The sequence below is a fragment of the Montipora foliosa genome, chromosome 3, assembly GCF_036669935.1.
Source record: "Montipora foliosa isolate CH-2021 chromosome 3, ASM3666993v2, whole genome shotgun sequence".
NCBI lineage: Eukaryota > Metazoa > Cnidaria > Anthozoa > Scleractinia > Acroporidae > Montipora > Montipora foliosa.
This window is the reverse complement of record NC_090871.1, coordinates 59,208,801-59,233,800: the sequence shown is the minus strand read 5'-3', so window position 1 is coordinate 59,233,800 and position 25,000 is coordinate 59,208,801. Positions and strand designations below refer to the sequence as shown.

Below are 25,000 nucleotides of genomic sequence, written 5' to 3'. Positions count from 1 at the left end.
TGTATTCTCATCATCTATCTTCCACTCCTTCAGCAACTTTTGATAATGCTCCTCAACAACAGGATCCATGCACTCAGTCTTCAAGCAGCTGATTGCACTGGAATAAGTTGCTCCAGATCCAAGGCCAAGTAGGGCATTACTTATATCCTGCCATAACATATTGAATGTTGCATCATCAACAGAAGCTTGGCTTGCATGCGCATAAACTTGGTTTCTGTAATACTTGATCCTCGCTATGTTTGCTTCGCGACTGTTATCACCAGGGAGAGGAAGCTTGTCCCAACTTCCAGTACTGGCAGGAGGACTGAGACTGCATATATTTCTCAGCAGTACCATCAGAAGTGTAATGTCAAAGCTGGCTGATGACACAGATGAAGGATGAGTTGGGTACAGCTTTCCCCATTGTGTGGGATTCAAAACTTTCTTTTTCAGAAACAGTAATGTAGGCTGAGCTGATGACAAAACCTTGGGAAGAGTAGCTGGAGGGTGTTTTGTGTCAAAGGTGTCTCTCAGGGCCTGGGTTCCCACATCCACTAGAAGCCGGCACAGACGGGCATAGTTGGTCGTCTCCTTTGACGAGGCAAATGGAGCTGGAGCTGGAACAGATGCCATATCCCAAACTATTGACTACATAAACATAGAAAACAATAGTGTGGTTAATTGGAGATCAAATCCGTATCAAGGGCATTTGGTAAGTGTAGCAAATAATGTAGGAGGGAATGGAGCAATCATTCTTTAAATAGAAGCAAAGCATTGTAAGGAATTAGTGTACCTCTTGAATCCATAATTAGTATTACATGTAAATTGCACATGATACTGCGACAGTAACTGTTAAAAGTACATTGTACAGCTGTACATGTATATATTTCACTGTGATTTAACCAACTGACCCCTTGGAGTGGGGGTTATGGTATTTATTTTTACTCTGCATGGCTAATGCCAAATAAAATACTTGCAAATTGGAGGCATTTTAGGTGTGAATGAGTTGAACAAAGGACTGCTTGCTTGATTTATGAATTCAACGGATGCCTTCCAGTGTTGGGAGTCCTTTTAAGCACACTTAAAAAGACTCTAACATAACATTTCAGGGGCTGACTTTTCATTTATATATTGGTGAAATGTGAACCATCCAAAAGAAGTGCAATGTGTACTGATGAATCACATTCATAATGCAACAAACACATTCCATACCTTGTTTAGCGTTCACTCTGCTTTAACTTTGCATTTTTTGAGGTAGAAATATATAATCCATACCCACAGTGATCAAGAAGATTACACAGGATCTGTTACTGAGACAACAAGGAATTCAACATTAAGTTTTAATATCTCATAGCAATGTTTGAGTATCGATTGTTTAAAGGAGTAACTTACAGTAAGTAACCTGCAAAGGACATAATTAACGAATCTACACCGGCCCGCTCTAATGGTGCTAAAACAGTAAATGATGCTTTGTGAGTCTTACATGTACATAATATCATAAGGATAGAATGCATACTTGAAAGTCATCCTTCGCAGACTTTAAGTCACTTAGTTATTTACTCTGTTACACCCACAACGAACTTTTCCATTTATGGTCACACAAAAGTCATAAGAGTAATAAATTTATTTTGAAAACAAAAAGTTGTAATTTCTTTCCCTGGCATGGCACGTTATGATGTGAATAACATGCTCCAGCTAAACAGCAGTCAAGCAGTTAATAAGCAACTAAAATATGGTCAGTGTTCTGTGGTATTAATGTTTTTGAGTAAACCTAGAGGTTGTTAACCCTTTAAGGCCCGAGAGGCTCCCCACTGATGAATAAAATCTATAAGTGGCCACTGGAGAAATAAATGTAGATTAAAGAGAAAATACATTAATGCCTTCTAACTTTGGTAAATACATGTAATGTTTGCGTCACAAGCTTGATATCACACGAAATACCATGAAAATGGTGAGAAAAATATTTACATATTTAGAACACAAAAATATAGTTTTCCTCCTCTGGAATCATGATTTAAAACAATAAAAAAATATATAAATTTCGGTACTCTTAGCGCAATTAAAAACTTAAAAAGTGGGATATTTCCTTCGAAGCCACCAAACATCTTTCTAGGAATATAAATTCATCAGCTGTTCATGAACATCGCAAACTCACAGGTCATTCAGTGGATTCCAGCAAAACAATTTAAAGTTTTTGCCACAGAGAATAACACATTCAAACGCCACATAAGGGAGGCAATTGAGATAAGAAAATTTGGTAATATCAACGGAGTTGATAATGTAAATTGGCCACCGTACAGAGATTCTGAAAGCTGACGTTTCGAACGTTAGCCCTTCGTCAGAGCGAATCAAGGAATTATGGGTTAGTTTGTGCTAGTGTTACACTAGCAAGATATCGGGACAGGAAGCGATCGGTTAAGATCACCGATCGTTTCACATGTACCTCCGCAAATGTCATCTATTGCATAACCTGTACGTTATGCAACAAATTATACATTGGCGAGACAGGTAGACGACTAGGTGACCGATTCCGCGAACACCTTCACGATGTTGAGAAGAATGACAAAGATGCATCTAAGCCAGTCGCTCGTCATTTTAATCTCCCTAACCACTCTAAAAAACACATGGCTATCTGCGGCCTTTCCCTACATCTAAGTACGACGGAAAGCCGCAAGAATCTAGAACAAAAATTCATCTTGCAAATTGGCACCCTTAATCCTCACGGTATTAACGAACGCTTTTCATTTAACTAATATATTCCTATTTTTCACGTTGCCATGTTACCACCAATAGCGTAGCTCCTACTCTACTATAAAAACTACACGTAACCCATAATTCCTCGATTCGCTCTGACGAAGGGCTAACGCTCAAAACGTCAGCTTTCAGAATCTCTGTACGGTGGCCAATTTACATTATCAACTCCGTTGATATTACCAAATTTTTGTATACTACTTCCCCACCGATGCAGCACCACAGTTTCTTTAGAAACTACCCTCTTCATTCAATTGAGATAAGATCATGTAAGCTGTCTTTGAGCAGAGACAACGGCTTTGAATTAGCCATCATCTACATTGTATGACCATCTTAGTGCCCTCGAGACCATTATATAACCCTTCTTAACATTCAAATTTGCATTGCAGCTGACGAATTTTCGGTGGATCCAAACAAAATGTCCCCATTAACCCTTTCACTCCCAATAGTGCCACTTATAGATTTTACTCATCAATGGGGAACCCCACGGGGCTGAAAGGGTTAATTATTTAACAAGGAAGCACTTTTTTCCTTGTCAAAGTTCCTCTGAAGGAAAATTCTTCAAAAGATTTCCATAAAGATCACAGTATCCTAACCAGCCTATGATTTATCACAGTTCCCAGATCTTTTTTCATAATTATTGCCTGAACTTGTGAAGTAGTTTGGAGCTATATCGCGAGGAAAAGGTTTAAATCCAATGTCTTCTTTGAGCATTTCATTCAAAGTTGAATCATTTTCAGTGATAAGCCATTCCTTTTTCCAACCTCAAAATCGAGATAAGTAGTTATTAATTCACTTTTATTATGTAGGCAAACTGGTTTCCCCAGTACAGACTGAACAAGCTAACTGTACAATGTAGTTCCACAAGGTTTTTATCACATTCTCTCTCTTGCAGAGGGTTTTCTACAATGTACATATTCCTTGAGTCTTTCCTCTTTGTTTTCTTCTGCTAACGGTTCCGTAAAGTAAAATTCGTACTGGAACTCCGACCGACATGACTATTACAATGAAAAACATTTCTTGCACTTAATTTTCTTTTTATGTCCGAGAAAGTGAAAACAGAAAATGGGAACAGTTTGGCAACCCATATACGCTGCTTCACGACCGGTCCGACCATCTTAGTGGCCCATTATTGCAAAATCCGGACCACTAAGAGAATATTGGTCTTGTTCCTTGTTTTTAGTGGACTGTATATTGTCAACTACATTTTTTTTTTTTGTTCCTCTGGGTCTCCCGACATGAGTGCACTGACTCAGTCATCCAACCACAGTCACGCTTCCTTTGTGTTGACAAAGTTAAAATTTTAACATTCATGAAGCATTGAAAGATGGCTAAGAGGCCAAGTGAGAATGAAAGCAATAGTGTACAAACTGAGGAAAATTGATATTAAATTCTTAGATGTACTATAAGTCATCTTCATGCCCCTTTATCAGTTAATAGGACTTTGTACATAGTTGGCTGTTCGTGATTGTAACTGTTATTATTTTTTCGCAATGCATGAGTGGGTGGAATTCAACAAATTCTGCAATGATTGGTTCCGAAAGCGGGCATAATTTTCTCATCCAGCTCACTTACAGTGGCCATATCCCAGCCTTGGTTGCATGAGCATGTGTGATGTCCTTACATTTCCATTTTTTTTTACACCGAATCCGTTTACATACAGAAGTTACTTCCTACTAAACAAGAGGATTGGAAATAGAATAAAAAAAATTATTTTTGAAACGTTCAGTTTGTAAGTCCCTTTAATGCTAGATCCGCTATCAAGCGCAATGCGAGTCAACAATTAAAAAAGTGATTTCAGAGAGGAAAAAAATTAACAAGTTATTTACCAGCTAAGGGTAGGTCCGTATAAACTTTGACCTCGGTCTTGAAAAAGCTGCCCTCATTTACAATGAAACATGATTTTAAAATTGCTGATCTTTAAAAATCCTGTTCCAAAGAGAAATTTTAAAAGTCTGCTTGAAATTAGCAGCAGCCCTGAGTCATCCCAGACGACTAGAAGATCTACCGGGCAGCCGCCCGGTCGTCCCAGAGGACTAGAAGATTTACCGGGCAACTACAGTACTTTTGGTAAAATGAAAAGGTTGGTTGTCCGAAAAAAAAAAAACAACAACAACAACGGGCAAAAAGCTTCCATGTGATAACTTGTGGGAGGCGTGGTGGCCTCATGGTTAATGCGCTCGACTCCGGATCGAGTGGTCCGGGTTCGGGGCCTGGCAGGGGACATTGTGTTGTGTTCTTGGGCAAGACACTTTACTCTCACGGTGCCTCTCTCCACCCAGGTGTATAAATGGGTACCGGCGTAAAGCTGGGGGTAACCCTGCGATGGACTAGCATCCCATCCAGGGGGGAGTATAAATACTCCTAGTCGCTTCATGCTAATGAAACCGGAGATAAGCGCCGGCCTGATCAGCCTTCTGGCTCGTAAGCAGAGACTTTTTACCTACAATAGCTTAGCATTCTCAAAGAAAGGAAGCCATTTAACTTAAAATTGTTAAATAACTGAACAGGGGGTGCATAACTATCAGCACCAACGATGATTCTTGCTGCTCTCGTTTGTACCTTTAAATCACAATCTAGATAATGTTTATCACAGTTTGCTCAGATAACACTTACATGTAATGCATCACTGGTCTAATAATAACATTGTGAAAGAGAACTCTACATGTATGCTTCATTTCCTGGCAATGTCCAATCTTTTTTAAAATTCCAATGCGCTGGGATAGTTTCCTACACAACTTATCAACATGGGATTGAAATGTTAGTTCCCTATCAATTTCCAGACCTAATAAGAGCTTTGCACAGAAATAGTCATATCATTAGGGATTCTGTTGGAGAGACCCTTGTCACAGATGGTAAAAACTTTAGTTTTCTTCTCATTAAGTGGAAGCTTGTTGGCTGTGGCCAAATGAACCATTTCAGAAACTGTTGCATTTAAGGAAATTTGCAGATGATTTACATGTATATCCATCCAAATGATGGAACAACTTAATGTTGTGCTGTTAGCATAAAGATCAGTGTTAGCAGAACTAACATGAAGAACACTGAAGCCAATGAAATTTAATTATTAGCATCTGAGGGAATACAGTCCTTATGGTCCACTATCCCGGTGGGGCTCAGTTTGTTCTCCAACAGTTGTGGGCACTTGAGCATCAAGCACAGGTCTTTCGGAAGGTGTTTTCTTGCAATCGAGTCAACAAACTACCGCCTGAGGTCACTTGCAAGACGGCTATTGCACTGATCTACATCTAGATCTACATTTATTAATTGACAACGCTTTCGCATCAAGCCAATAATGGTGGGCCTAACTGTTGTAATTGACGGTAGGTTGCAATGAAAATTCAATCTTTGTCAATTGATTCTGATGTGAAGTTGTGATCATGGGATCATTTTATCTTGGGATATTTGGCACAGTTTGGTGGGCTCCCAAGAATGGAGTGCACAGCCTTGGAAGTTTACAATATGGTGGACAATCGAGAAATTGAAAATTAAATGGCTCAAATTGAATTGGATCTGCAAAATAAGCAAACGGGAAGCAAACTACTCACAATGGCAATAAAGTAAGGCTTTTTAAATGAGAATTTTTTCATATAATTATCTTCTTAAGCCTTTTATCGTGTTTCCCAAACAAATCCTTATGTTTTTTTCGGCCATGTTGGCTTCCCTCACACTGAGCTTGGGGTGCATGTGGTTATTCGACGAACAATTTGTCTGACATACGTAAAACCTACTCTTAAATTGCAACGTGTGGAAAAAGGGGATGACAATGAAGAAGAAGAAGAACCGATTTCGGTGAGACGCAAATACCTTTGACCACAGCACTACTTTTTCTTTCGGTCTCACTTCCTTGTTGCTGTAAAAATACGATTATCATTACACAGTACTGCTCTGTGTAAGAACTCACTAGAAGAGCGACCTACTCTCGTTTTTTTCCAAATCCTACCATGCTTTATGCTTGAATAATACTCCAAATTATAATAGGTTAAAAATAAACACTAAACTGAACATCATCAAAGTTCTTTCCCAATGTAAATAATCGATTCAAGCGACTTTTACAACGCGATCGAGTTTCTGTCTACGCTTAATTCTTGTGAAACAAAATGGTCTGTCTTACCTTTTCGACAACTCTCATTCCCTCAGGATTATTCGGTGTACTTTTGCCAGATACAGTGCTTTTCGGTTCCCAAGGAGACAAAGGTCCTGATGAGACGATAATCTTCTAAAAGCGAACATAAAGATGCAAGCACTTCATTGTACGTCCGTGTATTACGAGACCTTGTAAAGTCCCGCGAGTCTCACTCTCGTCAATCAATGAATGAACGATGGGATTATCTTAATAAACCGACAATACAAAATGTATTATAATTTTCAATTTGAAGGCTGCTTTCCAAATTTTGAAACGCCTGACAAATAGGACGTTTTCAACCAACCCCTGTTTTCTTCCACCAACAAGGCGGCGTGACGTCAGGTGGAAACCAACTAAGTACCTTGTGTAACACTGCGTATATTGTCCCGACTTAACTCAGTCGAGCCTCCCGTAAGCGGATACCCTCGGGTCCGCTTATGGGAGGTTGAAAAAAAAAAAAAGCGCGATAGAGGGCATATAATACACCACAACAAGTCTTTTACATTTAAAGCTCTTTATTAAGAAAACCCGTAATTGTGTTTCAAGGTGTAGACAGGCCAAACACGACTCTTATTGAGTGGTCAAGATAAGACTTTCAAAGACCTCAGAGCTTTGCTGTAACAAGTACATCTTTCAAAGAGCCCCCTTTTCTATATGAAAATAGCTAGGGGAGGGTTTTTAAAGAATTCTGTTAGTAAGGGCTGGTTTTGTAGAAGATGCCATTTGTTCATTAGAATATGTTTGAGATTGGGTTATGAAAGTTCCTGAAGCGTGCGTTTAATGCGTTTAACTCAGCAAAGCTTCTTATTACGGGAAAGTGGATAAACCGTGAGAGGAACAGGATATGGAATGCATGGAATTGCCTTGCGAGTTTAAATTTCAAGGAGACAAATTTTCGTGCAGCTGGCTGGAACAAAACTTTAAAAACGAAAACTTTGATTTATTGTAATAAAAAAAAAAAACAAGCTAATTATCCTTTTTTTTTGTCCACTAACCTGTGCAGGGAGAAGAGATCGCTCAAACTATACCAGAATGAGCACAATTCAGTGAAGGAAACTGGAGAAACGACCAAAAAAACCATGTAACACTGACCTGAAATCTCCATGAAAAGCTTGCTCCATTGCCCACCTACCTTTCTGAGCACTAATTCTAAGGTGATCAAAGGTTTCTCAGAAACTCTTCCTTACCAAAATAAAGCCTACAAAATGCCCAGCAAGTTGAAAAAAAAAATGAGGCAAGGAAAGCGAAAAGAGAGGGAAGGAGAGAAAGCGAAAAGTGAAAGTCGAAAGTGTTGCGCTACTTTTAAACCCAAAAACTATGTCGGAATTTTGCTTTCTGCGCATGCCGATCTTTGCAAGCGCTTATTTTGCACCTGGTTGAAAAGGCCACGGAGTGTACAAGCCGGAAACGGGTTTGTAGGGAGGTTTAGCTCTTAATTAAACAGCACCACAGTGACCAAAAAACCCCTCAACTAGCTTCAAAACGTGTTTTTCGGCCAAATCTCTAGTAGCCAAAGGGTTAATACGCATTTTACGAATGCGCATGCGTTCTGTACTAGTGTGCTTACCACATGAACAAGAACAAGGAAAGAAATTCAGAACTATAGACTATCCTTAGTTTTTAGTACACTAATAGAGGAGCTACCGTAGCAAGGAGTTGGTTTTCCTTGCTGCTCGTCAATCCGTTTCATCTTCGAATAGTTTTGCCCATCGAGTCTAGTGTTTACGTTAATCTGGTTTCTAAGGACTTTGTCCTTCAAGTTTTCTTTATTTTAAGCTAAGTGATCGTCGACGTTGTCAATTCTTTGAGTGGAGGAGTAGATTTCAACTTTCAAGGAGGCCATTATGGCCGACCGGAAAGGAAGGACTGCCACGGTTTTGCGGTTTCTAATACACTCCAATGTCCCCCTCCTGCACGAGTCGCCAATTTGCGACCAGCTTTCACAGTTAAAATAAAAGGGTTTTGTTTCTCGTCATGAATTTTGTTTCAATTTGGAGATATGGAGCAAATGTGTGGAAACTGCTTACGAACTTTCATCTTGCGAACGAAATGACGTGTTTTCTTCAATGTTCAGCAAAATAAGCGTTTCAAAGTAGTCAATCTCTTTGGCTTTTGTGTTTGTGAGGATGGTAAGCAGCTGCTTTATCACTAATATCAAGCATTTCTTCAGTTTTATACGGAAAATATCGTAATTATGCGGCGGATGCGGATTTTAGGAAATTATGCGGATCCGCATCGCCGCATCCTGTCAGGTGCCATGAATATACGGTTCGATCACACAAGAAAGAAATAATTTATTACACCCCTTAAACTAATGCTCCTTATTACCTCAAAACGACAGAAAAATAACTTATTACACCCAGCAAGCTAATAACTATTACTAAATACCTTGCAATGTTCCTCTTTAAAACCTTTCGAGCAGATTTAATGAACTTGGTGGTGCAAAATTTGGGTGCGTCATTCGCAACTGATCATGAGTGACGGTGATCACTTCAGCAAAATAAACTTATAAGGAATTCTGACATAGTCACTAACTTGATCCAAAATGAGTAAAGAGAAAACAACAAAAAGTAACGCAAAAATCATCAGAACTCGTTTATCACACATAAATTACTCGTTCGTGTTATAACTTACCAACACGGATGCTAATCGATGCGAGGTCCTCGACGACAAGAAATGACTCTGCAAAATTTGATGATTTAATAAGGTTAACCAGGCATTATGGAATCTGGTACGAAATCACTTATTTCTAGTGTGAGAGAAAAGGATAGAGCTGGAGCGGAAAGCTGAAAAGTTTTCAAGAGAGCTAACAAATGGATCAGTAAGGAGAACAAGTCGTTTCATACTCGAGCAAACTGCGGAATTGATCATGCAGTGAGGCAGTTTAAGTTGAACATGGATCGAGTTGAGATGACTGTTGCAATGCTCCGAACAATTCAAGTAATGGTTTCCTTCGGTGAGGTTTAAAGTTGTGATGTGAATGCATACATTATACCAGGCTCTGATCTTGCTTAGCTTTAAATAAGACTTTAAGGCGAGTAGACATTATTAAACGGTTTGTTATGGGCTAAAACTGATTGAATGCACGCAAAATCGTCATTTGCTTTGTGACACCCTCAATTTTGAATCTAAGCGGATGCAAAAACTGAACCTTCTCCCTTCAGGAACAATTCAAGATACATCATTTACTTACTCTCTCAATGTGTAAGGAAAGAATGGAGGGCAATATACAGGGCCTCTGATAGGATGTGGAAAAAAATTAAAGATTATGGGGAAATTTTTAGCCATATTATGCGTAAATATCCGTTGATTATGCGGAAATTTAAACAAGTTATAGAACTAATAATTAGGCCCGTCCAATGTATTTACATGCTTATGGTAAATCAGTACTCGAAATTACGACCAATACAGTCGCATTTACGACTGAATTTTTTCCCTTTGCGATTAAGATATCTGAACGAGGGGGACATTGGGATTTTCGGTTTTGCAGTTTAGGCTATTTTTTGGATCGGTTTTTCTGTTTTTGTGCCAAGACTTCGGTTTTTCGGTTTTGGTGTTCATTGCGGTTTGCGGGTTTTTCGTTTTTTAGCATCTGGTTTTCAGTTTTCGTAAAAAATACGAGCGGTTTTTCGGTTTTGTTATCCGATGTGCTTTTTTGGGTTTTTCTATTTTTTTTTTATTTGGGTTCCGGTTTTTCTTAGATTTGAGCGGCAATTGATCTCGAACAGAGTGTTATTTATTTATTTAATCTTTATTTAACCACGGTGCAATTCATCAGCAATATTAAAAAAATATGTACAATTAAAAATTTGTGGATAGAACTATGTAAACTACATTAACTATCTTACTCAATATCATACAATAAAAGCTGCTTTCCATGAATGCCGTGTTTAGAATAATGCGTTGATAACCTCTTTAATCAGTCGTTTCAATTGATTGAGGGACTCTGCTTTCCTTAGTTCTAATGGCAAACTGTTCCACAAAACTGCGCCACTAAATAGCTAAAGCTGTTTTTTTGTAGTAGTTTGTGGGCGGTTGCAGAACATTTACCTTATTCACAGAGTCTCTCAAACAATAACCAGAAGCGCGATGGACAATTTTCGAGCAGAGATACTCATGTGCTACAACAAGTTGCAAAATTGTTGAGACACTTTCACTAAAAAACACCTTTTCCAACTTTCAATGCCCGCCGTATCTAGAATTGAAACGTTTCCCACTTCCTCGCCCCTCTCCCCCTTTCAAAGTTGACTGCTTAAGTTTCCAACATTTTTTTGTCTTGCTAGCAACACTGATAAGGAGACGGGGGGGGGGGGGGGGCTGCAGTGTGAGAGATAATAGGGAAATAAATAACGCCACAAGAAGGTGAAATGTCTCCACTATTTTTGCAACTTGTTGTAATCCCTGTAGGGACTTAAATACCATTGTTTGCTCTTTCAATTTGCCTTTGAGAGTCTAGGGATTTCCATCTTAAGAGTTCAAATAAATTGTTGACATGAGCGTCATAGTTAGAGTAGGTCAAAACACGGGCTGCTCTGTTTTGTAGTTTTTGCAGTTTGTCCTGCAAAGTTACTCCACAGTTTCCCAAACAATATTGCAGTAGTTGAAATGAGGTTGTACTAGGGCCTGATAAATAGAATGTAAGGTCCCATAGGGTACAAGATGCCTGTTTTAACTCACGTGATCACTAACCTTGTTTTTCCTCCGAAACAACAGAAAACGTTTGAGTGATAATAGAGCTCAATTCCCGGAGACGTCACATGAAAACACTCTATAGCCGCGAAACGCCAAAGTTATTGAGAGGAATGCGTGATAAACTAAATGTCACGGTAGGGGATCACGCGTGTCGAATGACGCCCGAGTGGATGAAGATGAAGGACCCCATGAAGATCTGAACGAGCATGAAATGAGTGAGCAGCTGGTGACTCTGATAAAGGCCAGCAAGCATTAGGGACATCCACGAATTTTGCCTTTGATGCAACGTCGCGATATGGAAGGGCGGTGCCCGGGTTGGGGGGGGGGGGGGGGGAAGAACTCCCATATAAAAAGGGGAGAGATGCTCGTCGTCTCGCTTAGGGGTGTAAATTTCGGATTTTGGTCTCACTTAGGGTGTTTTGGGCAAAACGAAATCATATGTAGCCGTGAAAATCTCCTTCAGGGCTGCGCGCGAAGAAATATAAAAGTGTCTATTTACACTTTTATATTTTTTCACGTAAGCGATCATTAAAGCCATCATTAAAAGTCGCTGTATTTTTTTATTTTTCTGTGTTATAATATGGTCTCCCAGATTGGTCTCCTTTAAGGGTTTAATGTAAAATTTCCGACAAGCATCCCTCCCCTTTTCATATGGGAGTCCTCCCCACGGGGGGAGGTGAGGTTCAATATTCGACTCTTATTTTAAGTAAGTATCTGTTTATTACCACATTTAACCTTTGAGCACAAGTTCCTGCTGCCATGTAAAAGGAGGAGAGGGAAAACCGGAAGTACGCGGAGAAAGCCTCACACCAGTCTCACCTTGTAAGAAATTCTCAAAGCGGGCGGCTGGTCAAACGTACAGACATTCGCAAAACATTACCATAAGCCTATTGTAAGGAACTTACAGCCGTTACTAGAACATTTTCATAGCGACACACATTGACTGCATCCATGTCGTATTTTACTTTAAAGCTGGCCCACTTGGGTGGCAGGATTCTGTAGCGTTACAAAAATATATGATACCCTTAGTATCATTGTGTTCTTTTTGTCTGCTTATTATATTGGGCGTGTTTCCAGAACTTTCAAATCTCATGTAACTCCGTGGTGACTCGGACTGATGACGAGGTAGAATTTAAAAATTAAACGAGACTTATCAAGTCGATGTTTGATTGTAATTCTTCCTCGTCATCAGTCAGGAACGAAGGGTTACATGCCCGGCCCTACCGCTGTTGTTTCCCTCCCTCTCCTTCGTTCCTGTTTTTTCTTCTGGAACAACTCCCTCTTTAAAGACTGACCAGATAAGCATGCGCATGCTTCTCATGTAACTCCGTAGTGGCTCGGCATGTTGACAAGGTAGAATCATAAGTTCTTACACAAAGTGACGGAACATGACGACATGTAACCCATTATCACAACGAGTAACACCCCATCGTGCAAGGCGAAACACGTCATGATAACGCCTAACTCATCATCACAAGGCGTAACTCGCCATACCAAGATGCAACTCACCGTAACAATGCATCACTAGACGTGGCAAGGCGTAACTCACCGTCGAAGGGCGTAACTCGCCGTCACAAGACGTAACTTTCCGTCACAAGCCGTAACTCACCTTCACAAGACGTAACTCACCGTCACAAGGCGTAACTCATCATCACAAGGCATACCTCGGTGTGACAAGACGTAACTCCGCTTCACAAGGCGTAACTCACCGTCACAAGCCGTAACTCACCGTCGCAAGCGGTAACTCACTGTCACAAGAGGTAACGCACCTTCACAAGGCGAAAAAACAGAGAGAATAAGGGGTTTATAGTCTGCCGACTTAACGTAACGTCTGGTTGGCAAGACAGACGACTTTGTTGTATTTTCGACCATATGAACACGGTCTCTTCTCTTTGTAAGACTGTTTAAATTCATTGTATGTTTCTTTTTGACTTTCTTGTAAATAGATATTTTCGTGTGACTTTGAAATAAAAACTGAAATTAAACTTATTCATTTCGCTTCATGGCATAAATTTGCGCCTAAGCTGTTAACTTTTGAATTTTCCCTTGAACAAAATGCAGACGAAGGAATAATTTATTGGTCTCCATTTATGAATATGGTCTATTAAGCCACCAGTATTTTTAAAGTACTTGCCTCCAGCGTTAATCGAGAAAACTCGAGGCAAAACAGAGAAAATAATGGAGACGCTATCTTCTATACGCTAATTATTCAACCAACAACTTAGACGGGAAATATAGACCCCACTCTGTCTTGGTCAAACCATGTTGTAGCCAGTCTTAGGAAGAAGCTTTCTAAGTGCATTGGTCTTTTCAAAAAATCCCTGCCAAGTAAATATCGAATAATTTTAAAAAACTAAACTAGTGAGCAACACTCTGCGAACTGTATCTGTAAACTTGTTTACTCTCCGAAACGTTTCGTCTAGCTTACTTCTTTAGGGAGTTTTACAATAATACATTAATCGCCTGTAGTTAAGCTATATCTGATGGCAAAAATGACAGCCACAAACGATCCCAAACATTAAGGTTTGACCGGATTTTCGAAAGGGAACAGGTGCAGCTGTGAAATATTAGGGCAAGGCGTGAAATAATATTTTGGGGCCACGGCTAGAACAGTGGCACCAAATTTGAAAACTGTCCATTTCAGGAGAGAACTCTAGCCTTACGTTGTAAACTTGGATGGCTACTAATTGATCACATCGGCATTGAAAGAGGACTGAATCTCTTTTAAAGAATCCTGGATGGACGTGCCCCGGACTACCTTTTAGAGAACCTGTCATCCTTGAAATACTGTGAGTCACATGATACTAGACCTCGGATACCTTATCGCCTCCCAACCCACGTACCAGTAAAAGAAAACTACCTTCTTTAACGCTCCTCAATTTTGGAATAACCTAAGTGATACCTTTTTCTATCGTTCCGATCTAAAGAAGTTCCAAAGAAGATGCTTTGACTGCATCATGCATGTCTGATACTTTTTAAAACATTATTTTTTCAATTCTTAATTAACTCAAGTGTATTATTTTATAACTTGGCATTTAAAGTAATTTAACTTTTATCATTGTTTCATTCCAGTATCTTATTGTGCTACATTCAAACGTTTGGACAGTTAGTCATTTTGTAAATTAGTTTCATAGGGCCACACCCTATTGACAGAAAGTGTCATCATCATGTGTTAGTGGTAAGCCCTGTCCACGCCATTACTATTTTTTGTGTGAATTTTTATACTTCGTCATATATCCAAACTCCCCCGATTTCTCTCGAGAGTCCTGGAAAATATTAATTTTTTCGAGCGCCCACAATCCCTGTGTATCACTGAGAGGTTTTGAGCCGCAAAACTTTCATTTCACTCATACTTGATCTTCAAAACTTACCGCTTTGTCACAACCGGCTTTTCTGGTCTGGGACACGTCTCTAGAAAGTCCTGCAATCTTATGGGGCACAAAAAGCCATTTCAGCTATTGTGATCTGCTTGTTTTGAAAAGAGAATTTGGATCTTATTTACTGTAACTTTCACCACAACTGTGGTGGGGGTCGCACAACAGAGCGAGGCTCTAAATTAAGTGCGCCCTTTTTACCCTCCCAACCATAATGTACCACAGAAGACAGACCACAACACCGGGAACTACATGCCCTACTCTTTGCGACAAGTGTACGGTTTCTTTTACGTCCCACAGGATTATGAACATTGAAGGGTTGTGAGACGGGACCTCCGGCTTATCGTCCTTATCCGAGAAGACTAGAGAGTCTATCCATTTGCAGATGTAATTACAAAGGCGGCACTTTCTTCCCGGTTATTTAAAGACCCTGAGTGTTGGTCCGGCCGGAGTTGAACTAATTACCTCCCGTGTGACTGCGCGGTGATCTTCTGACATGGTTTTAAAATAAAAATAAGATGATTGCGAAGTTTGACTACTTAACTGAACCTACCGTTGGGAATTAAGATAAACTCGACGTGGCACTTGAAAAAGGCCCGTAAAGTTTCGGAACTAGTTTTTTTGCTTGTTTCTCGAAAGTACGCCCAAAAAACAATTTGTGAATATGTGATCCGCTTATCTCGAAAGTGGCCATTATTTATACATATATATAGTTTTAAGATTGCAAAAAGCAAGTTAAGTGACTAACTTTGGTCGTTGGAGAGTTGGGAGATTAAAGAACGCCGAGACTTTTTCGCTCTCGAAAAGCCATTCAATTATCAATTGTTATTACCCCTCTCGGGGTGGTACCAGACGCGTGGCGTTAAATGTAACGTTCATTCAATTCTTCTACTCGTCGGGGGTCAGAATATTTTGCAAGTCTCGTGAGATTTTTTCGTCCCACCACCTCTCCTATCCCTTCCTCATTCTGGCATTTGGTTTTTGCAATTTTTGTGGCGTTTTCTACCCCCACCTTTACCGGAGCCAATTTTAATTAATTAGATTTTGTTTGAATATAAGATTTTGTCACACTAAAATTTAATGAAAGCCAACTCAGTCCATCTTGTGTATGATGTTATTCATATGGGTTCCCTGTAAACAAGCTGCAGGAAAAGCGACCTGGCCTCTTAGAGAATTTGTTTTTGTTATTGGCCTTGCAGGAAACACAAAAAGCACTCAATAGACGTCACTTTCTTTTGAGGTCCAACTAGGCCGGTCCAGTAATTTAATTACCAGGAGAATCTCGGCTTTCTGCAGTCCTGCATCATTATACCAAGATCTCCACTAACATGCATGGCCCATTTGCCACGGAACAGATCCTCCCACGGATTTTGGCGCCATCTTGGTTGAGGAGCAAACAAGGCCAAATTTAATGTAAATGAATAGGATTTTGGTCTACTTTGAATCGCTGTAGCGCTGATAAAAGAGACTGATTTCCACAGTGAAAGTGTCTTCTAAAGAACATATTCAGGCTACAAAGACCATAAACGAATTTTTAAGATTTCATAGAAACCCTTCTAAAATCATCACGGTAAATTGCCGCGAAATTAAAAGCAACATGAGAAGATTCATTATTCGAATTTACGGACGTCATACCTTCCTTAATTGCCTTATTTTCTGTTAAATGAATGAATCAATAAAACTATTTAAAGTCGTGGCAAAATTTGGAAATCTGTCTCTTTTTAGCGGCGGTTCAGCGGTTCAAAGTCGGCCAAAATTGCATACATTTACTGTAAATTTAGCCGTATTTGCCCCCCAGCCAAGATGGCGGTCAAAAACCGTGGAAGGGTCTGTTAAGCTTATGTTTAGTTTGTTCGACCGGCCAATTAGCACAGATTGTGGATGGTGGAACTCTGTGGATGGTGGAACTCTGTCAAGCGTATTGCGGGAATGACCCCTGCGTCAGATTCCGATACCGTTATTTCCAGCTTACAGGTTGAAGGCAGTGACGGCCTCTCTGAACAAAACATCGCAATCAATGCCGCATTAATGCCGCATTTGTCGATCCTCTGGAGTCATTTCAGAGGTTGGAGTCTGTTCCAACCCCTGGGGAGGGATCCACACCGTTGATTATACCTTAGTATGCAATTTTGTCAGCACTGGAAAAGTTGCCGTAAAGCGGCAGGGCCGGATGAGATACCCAATTGGCTCCTGAAAGAGTATGCCGATATCCTCGCATACCCCGTCTCCATGATCATTAACTGCAGTTTTGCCGAGAACAGACTCCCGCTAGCGTGGAAGATGGCTGGTGTTGTCCCAATACCAAAGGTGAAACCTGTAGAGGATATCAGTAAACATCTTCGTCCCATTTCTTTGACCCCGGCGCTCTCTAAAGTCGCTGAAGACTTTGTGGTTGGTGTTTATGTGGGCCCTGCCGTGATGGAGGTGATCGACCCCGACCAGTGCGGAGGAATCCCAAAATCGCCTACCCTCCACGCCCTAACTTGATCCATGGTGCACAACTGGCCTAAAGCAACTGACGGTGACGGAGCTGCCGTGAGAGTAGTCCTCTTCGATTATAGGAAGGGGTTCGACTTTATCGACCACACCCTGTTGGTACGTAAGGTATTCGGTCTATCGATTCCAAGGAGTGTCGCCTGCTGGGTTGCTGACTTCCTTACAGACCGACAACAACGTGTCATGCTGTCTAAGGACTGTTTCTCGGAATGGGGCCCAGAGTCCCGGCTGGCGTCCCACAGGGCACTAAACTAGGCCCTTGGTTATTTATTCTACTGATAAATGACCTAAGGGTCTCTGGTTTCCATTCCTAGAAATACGTGGATGACACTACGATAGCCGAGATTGTACCGCGGGGAGAGTCAAGCGACATCCAAAGTGCTGTTCACGCTGTTGAGACCTGGTCGTGTGACCACCAAATGACCCTAAATGCCGACAAGTGTAAAGTCATGAACATCGATTTTCAGAAGAAAAGACACGCGTTCGAGCCTGTCTTCGTTGATGGGAAGGAACTCTCTGTCGTTAGCTCCGCCAAGATCTTAGGTGTGACTCTGTCTAGTGATCTTACGTGGAATGATCATGTGAATGAGGCTACCAGGAAAGCCAATAAGAGACCATACTTCCTGGTTCTTCTCAAGAGAGCGGGAGTGAACCCTCATAATATTATTAACTTTTATCGCACTGTTGTTAGACCAGTTCTCGAATATTGTTCGTCTAGTTTCCATCATGCTTTGCCCGAGTATCTTATCAATGATATCGAGCGAGTACAGAAGAGGGCGCTAAACATCATTTTACCTGATTGTTCCTATAGTCTGTGCTTAAGTATCTATGATCTTGACACTTTGCGGTCTCGGCGCGAGGAACATTGTTTTAAGTTATTTAATGTAATCTCTGGTAACCACAAACTATCCCACTTACTTCCTCCCAATCATGTTAACCATTATAATCTAAGGAGAAATAAAAAGTACGACCCCCCCGGGTGTGCGCACCAAGCGTTTTAAGCGGTCATTCATTCCGGCCATGTGCCGATTAGCCAACAACACTGTGTAAATATGTGTTCGATTAGCTATCTGCTTATTGTTCTGACTTCTGGTTCTCTAGCATTTTGTAGTATTTTAAATAAATTTAAATTAGTCATACTTATGTATCTTAACATAGTATATATAGTGTATCAATGTTAAATTTGTAAAGTATTATGCAATTCAGCCTTTTGGCTGCGAAGTAATATTTTTATTAAACTATCTATCTATCTATCTATCCACACTGGGCTAGGTCGGCTTACCAGTCTGCCGGTCAGCTCACCCAGTGTAGACCCCAGAAGCGAAACCAGCCCAATCTGATCACTAGACAATCCGGTTCAAGTTTTGGACAAAAACCCAAATTTTGGTAAAATTAGAAAAGAAAATGCCAAGAAGGTTTTTATGGAGACTTCTGAATATTTCGAACACAGCACCAGAGCTACATTGTTAATTATCTGTGAGTCGATTTTTGATAAGGAAGGAAAACCGGAGTAACGGGAGAAAAACCCTCAAGTCAGGTTGAGATGTGACTGAAACTCAACCCATATGCAAGCTGGGGCCAGAGTGGAACCCCTGCTCGCAGTGGTGGGAGGCCCGATAGATAAACACTAAGCCACACTGATTCACATTGAGAACAATGATGTCTTTAAGCCTGCTGTTAGTAACTTTTTTATTGAGAATAGAGTATGCCTTTAATTTTTTTAAAACCTACTTTTAAGGAAAACTAATCTTTTTCAATTTGAATGCATATTCTATCTACTGGATTACTTAATACCAATTATTCATTATTATTATTATTATTATTATTATTATTATTATTATTATTATTATTATTATTATTATATACTGATGTGATGCTTATTTTCTGCTTGAACAGTCAATAAACTAGAGTCTAGAGCAAGGGACATGCTACAGGCCATACAATACAAACCGTTCAACTTCAAGTATACGAATATGAAGCCACTATCGTGGATTCATACTTATCGATAGTTGAGTCAAAGTCTGTCTTCTATACGCGTGTCTTTTATACCAAGTAATCTGTATTTTAGACTCCATCAACAGTCCACCATCGTTAGTCCAATCCATGTTACACTAGCTGGCAGATTTTCCTCCATAACCACAGGAAGTAAAGTATCTTCAATTGCAACTGAGCCAAATTGTCAAGTTAGTTGAATTCTTCCTTCAAAAATATCCCCTATGCATAAGTGGAAAATATTTTTGGAATAATATCCCTTCATCTATTCGTTGTAAACCATCCAAAAACAGAATTTAAAAGTGCATTATGCTGCCAACGTTAAACATAAAATAAAATTATTACAAATCGATGCGGTTTGGAAGTGTTTCCACGGAACCGTTTTCGCCAGAAAATCAAAGTCGTGATGGTTTAAGCGAGCGCTGCACTACGTGCTTAATTTACCATTTTGAATCGAACAATGCAAATTTCGCGCCAAAATAGTAACCGCATTCAAATCGATGCGGTTTCGCCGTATACACGCAGATGATACCGTATCGTTTTGATAACGCTCCACTTTTGGCAGTGTTTTCAAACCGACCCGGTTTCTCCAACAGTCTCGATCGGTGTGGTGTAAACAGAAGGCGTAAACCGTATCGAAAACGATGCGGTTACAAATGAAACCGCGTTGGTGTAAACGCAGCCTTAGTTAACCTAGAGGCGCGCCCCTCTCCTCTACGTGTAATTTTTCAAATATTAATCTCAATTTATCAATTGTTTATCTGAATGGGAGAAATGAAAATACATATCCAAATAAAATTACTTGAAATCTTGCGATAGAGTAGGAAATGTCTGTTCACCGCTGGAAACATTGTTCTGGCGCCGGAGAAGGGGCAATTATACAAACTAATTAAGAAAACCAATCTAAAAGGGTGAGTGTCCCAAGACTATTGCCACAGACTGTAGGAACAGATATCACTAACTTACTGCTTTTCAGTTTTTCTGATTTTTTAAAGGCAGCGTTCCAATGGGATCATGTGTTTCAATTAACCAACACCAGTTTTACGGGTTGGAATCTCTTCCACTTGCGTTTGGTTCAAACTCCCGGACGTACTAAAATTCACGGGCCGCAGAGTACATTTGAAAGGAAGGACTAGGTCTTGGTATAAGTACGAGTAGTCTAAATTACTAAGTTTTTGATCAAGCCAAAAACAACACTGTGAGAAAAAGTGGGGGAGATGTGCGCTCCGCCCCTCCCTCTCCGAGACCCCTGATACATTCCCACACTTTGGATGTCAGAAGCTCGAGCAATTGACTGCAAAAAGGACAGTTGTTGCTAGCAATGCTTACCCAAGAATGAGAGATAAAAACAAACTCATCCTCTCTTCACAGAAGGCGTTTGACTTTGTCTTGTACATTTTGCCATTTTTCTTCCCTCTTCCACATTTTATGCCATCCGTGAAGGAGCCCTTGTCTTCCTTAATGTCTGACCCTTCCAAGACCGGATATGCCAGATGGCCTTTGTGTCAAACCCTCAGCAGCTATGATGGTCGAGCAGCTCAGGGTTAGAGGATGTGATCGGTCTGCAACCCAGGCTGTCTCTTTTCTCCAATATCACACTGGAAGGAAGACGAAGAAATCCTTGCTTTGGTTAAGAATACTTAGAAAAAGTAGATGATGTATTAAAACCTAGTAAACTATTATGACTAGTAATAATAACATTAGAGTGATATTGATTATGACTTTCATCTACAATGACCAGTGAACAGTTGTATCATCAACGATAATACTTACAGCTAGTATAAAGGCGTTTAAACCAAATGTGGACTTGCAGTCGTGGTTGAATCACTACACCTATATTACTGGTAAGTCTGCTCGTATTTCACTAAAGTTGAGACTTAATGTTCACAAGCTATAGTTTATGCTACAGAGGAAGCTAAAGCTGAAAATAATATGAACATAAAAGATGAAATTAGAAAATTTGGTACTACTTTTCAGTCTGTTAGAGGAGTTAGCTCATAAGACCGGACACAGTGCATGCCTGAACTTTGGCTCACAGAAGTGCTTTCAATAACAGTGTTTGTCAGCACAGATATACCAGACAAAACTGTGTGTGTTGTAAAGTCCAGTGAACCAACCTCATTCTCAATGTCTCTCTTCTTCTTTTGCCATGGAGAAGACAAGCGAGACCCGGGGGAATGAGGTTACCAGAGAACTTGACGAACCGGATGGTGAAAGTACAGATGTCTCTATTTTTAAGTCAAACACCACTGAACGATACGTACTTACACCAACATCTTTCCCTATCATAGATCTCAGTGCCAAGTACAATTTGCTGCTTACTATTGTAAGGACCAGACATTCCAACCTATAAACCTCAAAACCGGGACACTCCCCAATTTTCCTAAACTACTAGAATTGGACAGTCAATTATTATTACTGAAAATCTATCTGTATTTTGAACATTTGTTGCACAGATGCTACTAATATAACAGAGCAAAGTAATATAACATCTTCTCAACAAATTGTTATTTAAAGAAGCTAGAGCTATAAGATGCGAGAGAACGCAAAATTACCAAAAAATATACACGTTCCACGCGGAAAACTAGATTGATCCAAGACGAAATTGGCAATTACTTCAGATAATTAGAACTCCCATTTGATTAATATGTACTGAAGCAAACAGTATAGCTATATTTAAAAATAACAGCTATCAAAATATTACGAAAAACGGGACAATTAGAATAAAAATAGGACAGCAGGACAACATTGTCTCAACCGGGACAGTCCCAGGTAAAACTGGACGGTTGGGATTTTCGAAGGACCATAAATGAGGAAAAAAACAGAAAATGAACTTTATTTAATAGGACAGAGTTTTTCAGTGAGTAATTACCCCATGGACCATGTCAAAATTGGACGTGCATCTAATTATGTGCATTTCTGGACATTAGTGTGGACCCCTGGGAGTTACCCATTGAAGAGTAAAATCGTCTGGCGGTAGACAGAGTAAAATGATAAGTATGGCCGGTTTACGCCGGTTTAGGGGTGAAAGCGTTAAATTAAGTGTGTAGTCGTTCTAGCGCTGGAGCACTAATTGGGGACACTGTAAACTGAAATGAACAAGTAATGCAAATCAAGTCAAGAATGGCAAGAAACATCCAACTCGATCTCAGCCGCAAGCTCTTACTGACAGTAATCCACAGTATGGTTAAATTGCAACATCTCTTGATGATAACAACTGTATTTGGCATTGGGGAATTACTTGAGGACACTGTATAGGTATGAAATCAAATCAACTCATATCAAATCATAGGTTGGTTTTTGATGAGAGGGGAAAACCGGATTAACCGCAGAAAAACCACTCAGAGCATAGTAGAGAACCAACCAAGTCAACCCACATGTATATCACAAGGAGTCAGGCCACATTGCTGGCCATGAGATGTAAATAACTGTAATACCAAGGGTAATAAAGAATTAGTGTTGTTGTAAAGATCATATTATCATAAATGCTAGAGAACAATATTCATGAAACCTTTCAAAATAAACAGCGGAAAGTACAGTAAGGGGCCCAGTTCTCGTCCACTTTTTGTTGAACCTTTTCTAACATGACACAAAGCTCGTTAAGGATACTTTGTGGTCGAAATATCAAAGACAAGCCTTATTAGTGACCTAACAAAAAAAGTGGTGAAAAAACGTTGTTTATTCTGAGGAATCGAGCGCACTCTTTTGTAGACGAGAACTGGGTTCGCTGGCCGTGTTTTCGTTATTACTCGGAAGAAACCAGCGTTGAGCAGTCGACAGCTTTACATGTGTAAACTGAATGCTGAAGCTAGTTGTCTGTGAAACGTCAAGTCCTTGCGACTATTCCAAAGTAAGAAATACAAGTTTACGCTTTTTGTGGCCGAGAACTGGGCACCATAGAGTAGTGTTAAACACATAAATATGAAGGTTCACAGTTTAGTACTCACCCTTGTTCGAAGTTTCCGTGTGTTACATTCGTGACAGAAGTTCGCGTCAGAGATAAGATTTAAAGATAAGGTGAAGTTGGCATTTTTAATTGTCGAAACAGTGTGAGTGCATCCAAAACGCGACGCCGATTCCAAAAGACGGTAAACCCATAGAGCAAGAAACACGACGCTCAAAACGGCGCTCTGCTGTGAGCTGGAAAAGAGTTCCAGATAGACTTGCGGCTATAATCAGGGGACAGTGATCGGTTGACGTTCAGATCCAATGCAGGGACTGTTTCGTTACTAAATCGACGACTGGTGGCCGAGAGACATCATGGACTCTCAAAGACCGCAAGTCCTGACGTCTCTTGAAGAACTAAGAGACGTGGAGAGGGTTGCAAGACGCGTTTGCAGCCTTGTCCGACTCGAGCCAGACGTCGATCTGTGGGGCAGAGAGTTTGCAAGCACAGAGCCTAAAAACTGAGGGCCCCTCAGGCAAAAACTATGACGATTTCACGTGCGTTGAAGTGAATTAGAGTGCGTTTTCACGTTGTGCTTGCAGACTTATTTTGAACGTTATTGTGGCGGGTATTTTATCATGTGGTTGGCAAAGATTACCCACAATGCACTATGAGTAGTCAAGGGGTTAGTCACAAATGGTTTAGGGGGCCGATTAAGCTCTCCCTCTTTGGGTCGAAAGTAGCACGGGGGACCCCAAACAGAGTTTTTGTTCTTTTTTATCAGAATCAAAAATGTTTCGAAACGGATTTTACTATAAAAGTTAATGTTAAAAAACAACAACGACGTTTAGACCGTTCAACGGTCATTTTCAAGCAGTGCCCTAAGATTGAATGCCGTATTTGCAAGCAAAAGGGCCATATGTCGTACGTATGTGATCGAAACAATAAGCAAGAAAACAATAAACAAGAATCTAATGAAGTTCCTGCGGAAGATGTGTCTACGTCACTTAATGAGATCGGTGCTGAGACTGATCCAAAAACGAGTGAGAAGCCCGTGGTTATATCGACTGGAAATGTTAATACGGAAATGTCAATGGATGTTCAAGAGGATCAAGGTACGAAACGTTCATGCCCAACTGAATCGGACTCGGATACCAAAATACCAACCCGTCGCTCTAAATACTATCCCGTTCCAAATGTCGAGATTGCCAGGCAAAGAGACAAAAGCACTGCTAAAAAACAATCGGTGGCTTCCTAACAGCGTACACAATGCAGTTTTTTCACTTCTCGTTTTTCGTTCTGGCAACTTTTGTAAGCTTGAATGCAAGAGGCCTTAGGTCCTCTGATAGTTGGCAGTCTGCTTTTAATATTTTCCGAAGAGCTCGTTTTGACATTATTTCTTTGCAAGAGACCCATTGGACTGCAGATATTGAAATGAGAATTAAGCGTGATTGGGATGGAGAGATCTTTGCAAGCCATGGAACAAATTTATCTAGAGGTGTGGCGGTACTGATTAGTTCGCGCCTTGACTACAATGTTAGGCAAATTCGTAGTGACAGTGATGGACGTGTTGTGAATATTTTACTGGACGTAGAGGATGTAACGATCAACCTTGTAAATGTTTATGTGCCTTCTTCCGACTTCCAGAGACGAATTTTCTTCTTGTCCGATATTTACCCTAACATTATCGGGGGGACTTCAATT

At 40.3% G+C, this 25,000-nt stretch overlaps 2 protein-coding genes across 2 annotated transcripts in view; both read right to left on the bottom strand.

Moving 5' to 3' along the window:
* Positions 1–25,000, bottom strand: part of LOC137997809 (NLR family CARD domain-containing protein 3-like) — a 203,030-nt gene that overhangs the window by 40,994 nt on the left and 137,036 nt on the right. Inside the window, exons 3-4 of the mRNA XM_068844070.1 lie at positions 1,192–1,289; positions 1–627 (exon numbers count right to left, since the gene is read on the bottom strand). The exon at positions 1–627 is cut by the window's left edge and continues 25 nt beyond it. Coding sequence (XP_068700171.1) covers positions 1–612 — 612 coding nt within the window. The 5' untranslated portion in view covers positions 613–627; positions 1,192–1,289. The remainder of the gene's footprint in view (positions 628–1,191; positions 1,290–25,000) is intronic.
* Positions 1–25,000, bottom strand: part of LOC137997807 (protein NLRC3-like) — a 251,804-nt gene that overhangs the window by 166,948 nt on the left and 59,856 nt on the right. The gene's annotated exons all lie outside the window — the stretch shown is intronic.